Below are 10800 nucleotides of genomic sequence, written 5' to 3' on the forward strand. Positions count from 1 at the left end.
TCTCTTGTCAAAATCTATTTCACCTGTTCCAATAATGTCGTTATGGTGCTTCTTAGGTTCTCTCAAAAGAGTATTGTACTCTTGCTATGTTTGATCTTTGAGGTTTTTATGATCTTGTTGTTTCTCCCAGTTCCATTTTCTTTTCAATTCAATTTGAACCACGTCAATTACTTCCTCTCTAAAGTTTCATAGTTCGTTCTAACCCGTTAACTCGTTTGCACAATTTTGGAACTATCTCAGTAGATTATCAATGGTCTTTGGCAAACTGTTCACTTGCCTTTCTTCCAGCAACGACATCTTGTGTAGTATTGCTGACCTGAACCGTTGAATTGGCGCCTCTGGTCATCCACATACAAGCATCTTCACGCAGCATGACTCAACTCTAGGTTTTACTCTTCCAAGCACATAAATATTACATTAAACCCACTTAAAACTATGCCTTTTTCTAATGTTTACGAATGCAGCTATAAATTCCATCAAACTACCTGTGTTTCCCGAACAAATCATACTGTCCCTTCCTGCCACACTCTAGTTGTCATTACCCAAATTGCAACCTTGCTCTTTTTCCTCGTTGTTTTTCTTAGGTTTGTCATATCTCCTTGTACACGATTCTCCCTGAAAACCGTTTCACTTTGTCTAATTAGTCTGAGTGAAATTGAAGCCCCTGAATTCAAAATGACACTATGTGTTCATGGAATATGTCAAGCTTCGATCCTGGATTTGAAATGTGATCAGCATATGTTAAAACGGAGCCCAAACTTTCATAACCAAGATCAGTGTGGTAATTGTAACAGGAGTTTGGACTGGTAAAGCACCATAACATGAACAAAATGAAGGGTGGCACAGTACACAATGTCTAACACCGCTGTCTCACAGCACCAGGGACCAGTTCGATTCCGACTTTGGGCAGCTGTCTGTGTGGAGGCTGCACATTCTCCCCGTGCTGCGTGGGTTTCCTCCAGGGACTGCGGTTTCTCCCCACAGTCCAAAGATGTGCAGGTTAGGTGGATTGGCCATGATAAATTGCCACTTTGTGTTCAGAAGTTAGATGGCGTTACGGGTTTGCGGGGGAGTGGGTGTATGCAGGGTGATCTTTCAGAGGATTGGTGTGGGATTGATGGGCCGAATGGACTCCTTATCGACTGTAAGGATTCTATGATTCTCTGAAGTCTGCAGTTAGACCTACAAATGTTTTCAGACTCAGCTGTATGACCTAACGACAACAAGCCAGTTTCAATATTCAAAAGAGCAGTGTCAAACAAAACTGTGATTGACATCCAGTACACCTACCATCCAAACTGAGAAACATTTCTGAAATATTCGCACAATGGCACAAATGATAGCACAGGTATCCGAAAGAAGTATTTTAGAAATAATAGGCTGCATCATAAAATATAATAATTTGTCTGGTACGTAAGCGAGGGAAGGTATTGTTTATTCAGATTTTCGATGGATATGTGGCATCTGTCCAAAAGCACAAAGAGCCTGTTAATACTACCATTATTGAATGGAGAATGTTAATAATGGCAAAGGTAGGATAGCAGAATGTGTTAATAGGAGAAGAGAGGGCAGTACTCAGTGAACGCAAACTGAACAACATGGGACAGTGGCCATGTGTGTGTGTGTGGGGGGGGGGGGAGGCTTGTGTTGGCACAAGCCAGGAGATAAAATAGGGCTGTCAAGATGGAGGGGAGAGTTCACAGTCTGAGGTTGTTGAACTCAATATTGAGTCCAGAGGGCTATCAAGTGCCTAAACGGATGATGGGATGTTGTTCTTACAATTTGCGTTGGGCTTTAATGGAGCATTGCAGCAGGCCAAGGATGGTGTGTGGGCACAAGAGCAAGATGCTGCATTGGAATGGCCAGTTACTGAACGGTTGGGATCATCCTTTTGGATGGAGCAAAGGTGTTCTGCAAAGTGATCATCCAGTCTGCATTTAGTTTCCACAATGTGGAGGAGACCACATGGAGGACACCACTTACAGTGTATTCGAGTGGAAGATCGGGTGGCGCATGGCTGAAGATATAATTGTCCATCGACAGTCACGTTTTTAGACTTGAGCAATCATGTTTAACAGTTTAATAGATGCCTGTGGTTTATAAGTCAAAGAGCACATTAATATATTGTTAGCTGAAGATCTGGAAAAGAAGGGGGGGGGGGTATCGAAGTCTCAGTTAATCCAATTGACCATATTTCTGTGAATGGCAGTTAAATGATTTTGTTAACTTTCAACAAGAACAAAAAATTGGGATTGGAAAGCCATGACGCAATAATCATATATTTAAATAGTTCAACGACTTGTGACCAGTAATGGACTCGTATTTACGGACTGATTGTTTTATTTTATATTATGTTTCCGACAAATATAACATCTGCTGTAATTGGGTGCTCGAGAACTTCTGCAACAGACAGAGTCCGGCTAACAACTCAAATAAAATCGAAATTTTATTTTTCATTGTACAACAATAAATCTAAGAATCGACGCTAATCCAAACTTCCAGCTTTAAGAAATGAACTGTGATTTCAATGGTTGAATTTCAATGTGCCTCTGTTCACCAATCAGAAGCGGAGATGTGATAGGGATCCGGACTGCCCCCTTCACTACCCATCCACCATCACGCACCATCAGACGCGGTGTAAAATTGGAGAGCGAGCAGCTCGGCAGCATTTGTCCACGAATTAACCGGCAATTTTACACAAAAATAGAAGATTTCAATGAAATAATCCGAGCGATTTCTAAAGCAATCAGGTATTTGCTACATCGCAGTTGTTCCGGGCTTAACATATGTCGATATAACTGAAAAAAGGTAATTGATGATACGGGCACGTTTTGAAACACGAGGAATGTTTTTCGCTGGAAATGAGATACAAAATATATTGGTTGCTAAAATGCCAATTATTTTACTGTGTATTCTCCTCGTGGAATCCGGTGTTTGGGCAGATTCGTTACTCGATTCCCGAAGAACTGCAACTGGGCGCCTTTGTTGGGAATATCGCAGATGACTTGGGTTTAGATATAAAGCAGCTCTCGGCTCGCAGTTTTCGGATTGTACCCGGGCCCAGGAAACAATATGTGGATATAAATTTGGACTCTGGCTTTTTATTTGTCAAGGAGACAATTGACAGAGAAGAGATTTGCGGACCACGTTTGAGTTGTGTGATATCCTTGGACTGTTTGCTTGAAAATCCCTTAAAGCTGCACCAGGTTTCAGTGGAGATTCTCGATGTGAATGACAATGCTCCCAGTTTCCAAAAAAATGGCTTCGGCCTTGAAATCTCAGAGCTTTCTACTCCGGGAACTCGCTTTCCCCTCGAGTCCGCGCACGATTCGGATATTGGAACAAACTCCTTGCAAACCTATGAACTCCTTCAAAATGATTATTTTATTCTGGATGTGCAGGTGCGCAATGGAGTTGAAATATTGCCAGTATTGGTGTTGCAGAGTTCCTTGGACAGAGAAGCGGAATCCAGCCACATGTTAACGTTAATCGCCAAGGATGGCGGTGTCCCTGTGAGATCAGGCATGGCTCAGGTCTCAGTCATAGTTAAAGATGCGAACGACAACGCCCCTGTTTTTCCTCAGTCAGTGTATAGAGTCACCCTATTAGAAACAACACCCGCAGGAACGGGGGTAATCATATTAAATGCCACTGATTTGGATAATGGTCCCAATGGAGAGATAACGTACTCGTTCAGTGGCCACACTTCTGCGAGGGCTCGGGAATTGTTTGAAGTGGATTCCAAAACTGGTGAAATCATATTGAAAGGGCAACTGGACTATGAAGAGGTAAAAACCTTCGGCTTTAACATACAAGCAATGGACAAGGGTTCAGAGGCAATGTTCGGGCACTGTGATGTTTTGGTGGATATTATTGATGTGAATGATAACGTACCTGAGGTGACATTGACATCTTTGTCCAGTACAGTTTCAGAAGATGCTCCAGTTGGCACTGTAGTCGCTCTGTTCAGTGCAACAGATAAAGATTCGGGGAGCAACGGGCAGGTACAATGTCAAATTTCAAAGAAACTCCCCTTTCAACTAGATTCTTCCGTGAAGAATTATTATGAATTACTTGTTCAATATCCTCTGGATCGTGAAAATGCCTCCCATTATGACGTCACTATAACATGCACGGATGCAGGTAATCCTCCTCTGACATCCAGGAAAACGATTCGGGTAGAGGTTTCAGATATGAATGATAATGTGCCACGGTTTACCCAGTCTTTATACACAGCAAACGTCATGGAGAACAATTTTATTGGCACTTCTATACTTTCCATTACAGCCTTTGACCCCGATGTTCAACAGAACGCTCGACTAAAATACTCTATCCTGGAGACACAAGTTCAGAATCCCTCGGCATCCACTTACATCTCTATTAACTCGGAGACTGGAGTGCTTGTCGCTCACAGATCTTTTGACTACGAGAAATTGAAAAACTTTCAGGTCCAAGCTCAGGTCATGGACTCTGGAACCCCACCACTCGCCAGTAACGTTTCAGTGAAAGTTATTATCCTTGATCAGAATGACAATGTTCCAGTGATCGTGCACCCATTAGCCGATTATGGCTCAACGGTAACAGAGACAATGCCCAGGTTTGCTGAGCCAGGCTACTTGGTTGCTAAGGTATCGGCCACTGATGCTGACACCGGTCAGAACGCTCGCCTTTCTTATTCCATTTTTCAAGCTACCCAGCATAACCTTTTCACTATTTCAGCAGACACTGGGGAAATTTGGACTATCCGTCGTATTGAGAATAAAGATTTGTCTGAGCAAAGGTTGGTGATTGTGGTAAAGGACAACGGAACACCATCACTTTCTGCCACAGTGACCATCGTCTTATCTGTGGTTGGCGGTGACACTGAAGCATTCTCCAGCGTCAATGAATCATCTGAAGATCCAGGATTCACTCCTGATCTGAGCCTTTCTTTGGTCATCGCGTTGGGAGTCGTTTCTATAATTTTTCTCGTGATTTTAGTTATCCTCGCTGTGAAGGTTCATCAAAGCAGAAATACTATAGGGGGTCAGTATTGTCCTCTGGGTGTTTGTTGCTGCTTTGAAAGAAGACATTCACTGAATGGTATTCAGAAGGCAAGCACAAACCTTCAGATGCCACCCAACTATGTTGAGGTATTCGGGGGTGATCCACTTTCTCAGAGTTTCCGCTATGAGCCATGTTCAACATTGCATTCAACAAAGAGAGACTTCATAACCGCCAACACATGCAGGTCATCTACAGACAAAAATTATGTCCGGAATGAATCTATGAGGAATGAAAATCCGGGAATGATTAATTCTCAACATTACAGCAACCCTGTACACACTGAGGTGAGATGTTTTCGAACTTGTGAAATTTTTTTCAATGAACAGGGTGGAATTTGAGATTGCACTTTTCCTATTTCCTGTCATCATCTATGTGCCATTGCTCTCTCGTGGTCTCGTCCAGCATGTATGTGCATTTTTCTCCAATTATATGTAACGTACTTTCCTGTCACACACTAGTATAAGGTTGAGGAAGTCCGTGCTCTCTGCTTGAACTTTCCAAACCCACTGGAGCGTATTTAAATATATAGTGGTTGTGGACTTTATCACAGGCACTGCAAACGTTTAAACTGTAAACTATCCTCTGACGGATTTTGTACATACACTAATCCGTGCAAGTATAGAACACTTAGTTGGTAGCAGAATAGCATTTCCAGACACGTACTTTAAACCAATGTGTTAGTTACTAGTTGTCACAGCCTTAGCTGGGCAGTCCAATTACCTAATAGCAGAATGTTTCTGAATGTCAGAGCATTCTAAATTGATCAGATTCTTTTCCAATATTAACTTCAGCGAAGCTTGTGAAAATCTGTCTTTTGCTCAGTTCATTACAAGGTTTAAAAATATCCAATTTGAATCGCTTTAGTGTCAACACGGAATGTAGATCATATATTTTCGAACTGATATTTAGAGAGCTGTGAATGAAGAATTGTTCACATATGTAAACGTGTGAACATAAATGGCCCTGCTTTGGAGAGGCTGAAGGTGAGACCGTCATTCACCTCCAGTCACTTGATTGGCTCTCATTTCGCTGTGAAGTATGATAGTAATGTTGTTTCTACAACAGCAAAACTGGAGCTGTCGATTTCATAAAATTAGTCTGGTTGGAATTCAAGCCCCTCTATTAGAACAAAAAGGGAAATATGCAACATGCCAATCTTCGCCAATGTCTTGAAATCTGGTCGCACATGTTTAAAACTGCAGCCCAAAATTGCGCCCAACATTGCATAACTGAGATCAAGTTCTATAATTAGAACAGGAGCTTTTCATGTTTGGTAAATCACTACAACATAAGCATACTGCAATGGTTATTTAGACCTGGTAACGTGTTTTAGAGGTCTCTACATGGAGCAGCTGGGGATCTAAGGACAACTACTCAGTTACAATTTTCAAAAAAGTACAGAACTATACTGGTGATAACATACCAGTCAGATAAATATCATCTCATTTGAATCTTTCGACAACTCTGAATCTTTCGACTAGTGTACAAATGACAACAGGAAGCGTAGTTATCATAAGAAGCTTTTAGAAATTATAGGCTGCACCCTAAAAATCTAACATAATACGTTGAGAGGCACCTAAACAAGATAGCCTGTCGTTTGCTGAGATTCTCAACACTAATTTGCCAACAGCACCATTATTCAAGAAGGGATTAACCAGGAAACTATCGGTCACTCAGTCTACGCTCATTGGTGGGGACACTCTTGCAGCAGTTCTGAGAGATAGAATTAATCTGCATTTGGAGAATCAGGGATTAAACAAGAACGATCAGGATGGTTTTGGTAAGGGAAGGTCATGTCTGACCAAGTTGATTACATTTTTCGAAGTGGTCACCAGATGTGTATATGAGGGAAATGCATTTGACGTAGTCTACTTGGACCTCAGCAAGGCTTTTGATAAAGTCCCCCATGGGAGACTGATAGCGAATGGAAGAGCCTCTGGGGTCCAAGAAAATTTGGCAACTTGGATACAACATTGGCTGCGTGGCAGGAATCAAAGTCGTGCGGTTGAGGGGTGTTTATCTGACTGGAATCTTTTAACCACTGGGATCCTATAGGGATCAGTGTTGGGGCCCTTGCTGTTTTGGGATGCCCTTGCTCTTGTGATGCTAAGGCATACAAGGCTACGAGCCAAGTGTTGGGAAAGAGGACTAGAATACTTAGATGTTTGTTTCTGACCGGCACAGATGTAAAGGGCTGAAGGGTCTTTTTCTGTGCTGTAACTTGTATGATACTCTGATTCTTTGACATCTGCCCTGCCACCTTCAATGATCTCTGCACATATAAGCTCAGGCCCCTCTGCTCCTGTGCCCTTTTCAAAATGTTAAACTTTATTTTATATTGGTTCATCATATTGTTTGAGCAAAATGCATCAACTCACTCTTCTCTGCATTAAACTTCATTTGTCGCCTATCTACCCACTCCACCAACGTACCTATGGCCTTCTGACGTTCTAAACTGTCTTCTTCACAGTTTACAATAATTACAAGTTCTGTATAATCCACAAACCTTCAAATTGTCGCCTGCAGGTCAAGACCTAGACAATTAATATAAAGCAGGAAAAGCAAGGTCCAATACTGACCCTGGGGAATACCACCACAAACCTTCCTCCAGCCTGAAAAATATTCATTGACCATTACTCTCTTCTTCCAATTATTTTACCAATTTTGTATCATATTGATACTGTCCCTTTCATTCCATGAGACATGACATTTTTCACAACTCTGTTGTGAAAAGTATGGAATGCTTTCTCAAAGTCCAAGACAATCATATCAACAGCAGCACCCTATCGACTCTTTCTGGTACCTCCTGAAACACTCCAGTAATTTGACTCAACACGATTTTCCCTTTATAAATCTGTGCTACCGCTTCCTAATCAATCCACATGTTCCACGGTGACTGCTAATTGTATCCCAAATAAATGTTTCCAGAAACGTATCTATTACTGATGTTAACCTGACTGGTCTTTCATTGGTGAGTCTACCCTTACAACTTTTTTTCAACAGTCTTGATAACATTTCAAATCCATGAGCGAAGGTTGGCAAATTACATAGCACGCAACCCTTTTTACTTTAATCTCGGGGTTTCAATTCCAGACAGACTAATTCAATGTAATTAATTATCTTTCCATTTTTGCTGCTATCGGCCAGACATTACAGGTAACAAACTCTGACCTTTGGAGTACAATGAGATCAGAGGGATGAGTGGATTTGGACAGTGGCCCACCTGCAGTCTCTCCCAAACAGCAAGTTTTTTTCCACTTATTTACGCATGTGAACAAGTATCCTTACACTGGACTCTAATTATTAGCCCGCATAAATATGGCACCTCTGCCATGCTGACAAGAAGATTCGAAATGAATATATTTTAAATATTAACTTGACCTGAAATTAGTTTCTCTGTGGCTCAATGAAACCAAATTATGTATGAATAGCTGATCAATATAGAAGGGTTTCACACTTGGAAACATTATATTTTTATTCGTTCATGTGACGTGGGCATCGCTGGCTGGGGCAGTATTGATTAACCACCCTGATTGCACTTGCGAAGGTGTAGAAAGCGACTTTCTTGAACTGCTGCAGTCTCTGTGCTGTCGTAACACCCACGGTGCTGTTGGGAAGGGAAGTCAAGGACATTGACCAAGCAACCGTGAAGGAATGAAAATAGAATTCCAAGTCAGCAGAGTGCGTGACTGAGAGGTGAACTTGCAGGTGCTGGTGTTGCCATACATTCACTACTCTTGTCTTCCAGGTGGAAGATGTTGAAGGTTTGGAAGATGCTGTGCCAGGAGCATTGTTTAGTTGAGATGCATCTTGTAGATGGCACACACTGCTACTGTTGTGCGTTGGCAATGGAGGGAGTGAATGTTTTAGATGGTGGTTGGTGTGGTGTTCATTTGGGCTGATTTGTTCCGGAAAGTGTTGATTGTTGTTGGCGCTGCTGTCAGCCAAGCAAGTGAAGGCTAGCCCATCACACTCCCGACTCGTGCCCTGTAGATGGTTCTGAGGCTTTGGGGAGTCAGGAGGTGAATTCTTCTCTCCAGAATTCCCAGCCTTAGACCTACTCTTGTGGGCAATATATGTCTGGCCCGCTTCAGTTTCTGTTGAATGGGATGTTGATGTTAGTTCGTGTGAACTGTCGAATAGAAACTTTGAAAACAGGACTGGCTGAACCAGTCCGGCCATTTCTGTGCTGTAGAACTCGATCACGATATGGCCACAGAACTGAGAGTTTTTCAGAATTTTAAAGACTCTTCGAGTTGATGGACGTTAGGCAGATGAAATGCGAATTGGTTGCTTGCCTGAAGTCAGCTATCGGTAATTTTCCTACAGTACAAGAGGATCTGATCAATTTAGAATGATCTGATACTCAGCACTCTGATACTGGGAGTGGAATAGTTAAGCGCTTGATGGCCGGCACAGGCACAATGGTTCGAAGGGCCACTTTGTTTGACATAAAACTCACTAATTCTATGAACAAAAACTCTTCATATCAATGAATTGGAACTGGCGCACGGAGACTCTAAAAACTAGGAACTAACCAAATTGCTTAGAGTATCTGGCTGCAACTCTTGGTCTGGTATGAATAATGTGCTCAATATCTGCACAGTGATCTGTGCGCTCAGAGTTCCTCACATGATAAACAATGTAACTGTTAGAGACAATAGAACGAAGTAACAACACTTCTCATGCATTTAATTTTAGAAAGTAACGATAAAGCTTCCTGGCATAGTCCTCTTGAACCCTTGCCTGGACTCTTACCTTTCACGGTGTTTGTAAACCATAGGGACATGCTGTAATTTCTCACAGCGATACAGAGGTATGTGGCTGCGAGTATGGAGAAAGAACATTGGTTATTTTCAAAGTGAACGCTAACCAAGAGAAAAATTATTTAAATATTTGAAGTGTATTTGACGTACATACATAAGAACATGTGTATTGGGAGCAGGAGGCAGCCACTCGGCTCTTCGGACCTGCTGCACCGTTGACCAACGTCAATTCCACATTCCGACATCGCCCAATAACCTATCGCCCCCTGATGATCAAGAAGCAATCGAGATTTTAGAATATGTATATGATTAGACACATTGTGCCACCGGGCGGCAAAGTGGCACAATGGTCAAGCACTGCTGCCTCGATTCATAAGAACTAATTATGCCACCATTGTGCAAATCAATTACATGACCCGTTCTGGAGTATTCCCCCTAAGGTTGATCAAATATAATTTTCCAGTATAGGAACTCGAAAGGTGGCCATGATGAACTTACGCCTTTCGGATTAGGGCTTTTGAATAGTTTAGGGAATTGCATACATTGTTCACTTAAGAAGAGACGATGGGGAGTTCCTCAAAATATTGAACGCTTTAGATTAAATTGAAGATAACAAACCACTTAGTGTGCAGTTAACTGTAAGCCTGGCGTTAGGATGACGATGTTAAAGACATAACTCTATACTCATGCAAAGTTCGAGATGAGAAGCCCTATGTATCCACATGGTAATGGATGTGTTCCAGGGAGATTGGAGTTTATTTCAGATCAACCAACACTTTAGTGTGATGACACGCTGCATGTCTGGAAATGAAAAATGGACTTATGGAAATCTTAGCCAATGAGTGGTGATTGATTCATTTTTCGTAGGAGAGCAAGGAAATAATTTAGACTTGTATGGAAGAAAAATACTGCGGTTTCTGGAGATATGAAATTAAAACAGACAAAGCAGCAGTTTTGGGAGCATCCATGGAGGGAGAAACATCAGTAC

At 41.9% G+C, this 10800-nt stretch overlaps 1 protein-coding gene across 4 annotated transcripts in view; it reads left to right on the forward strand.

Moving 5' to 3' along the window:
- Positions 1 to 2620: 2620 nt before the first annotated feature.
- LOC140427203 (protocadherin alpha-C2-like) overlaps positions 2621 to 10800 on the forward strand; it is a 213326-nt gene continuing 205146 nt past the window's right edge. For 2 of the 4 annotated variants that reach the window (XM_072512799.1, XM_072512801.1), the window contains exon 1: positions 2622 to 5330. In XM_072512799.1, coding sequence (XP_072368900.1) covers positions 2862 to 5330 — 2469 coding nt within the window. In that variant the 5' untranslated portion in view covers positions 2622 to 2861. Of the gene's footprint in view, positions 5331 to 10800 lie in introns of all 4 variants that reach the window. The other 2 variants (XM_072512802.1, XM_072512798.1) reach the window with 2 other exon arrangements.

Source organism: Scyliorhinus torazame, chromosome 7 (genome assembly GCF_047496885.1).
Source record: "Scyliorhinus torazame isolate Kashiwa2021f chromosome 7, sScyTor2.1, whole genome shotgun sequence".
In the NCBI taxonomy this organism is placed as follows: Eukaryota; Metazoa; Chordata; class Chondrichthyes; order Carcharhiniformes; family Scyliorhinidae; genus Scyliorhinus; species Scyliorhinus torazame.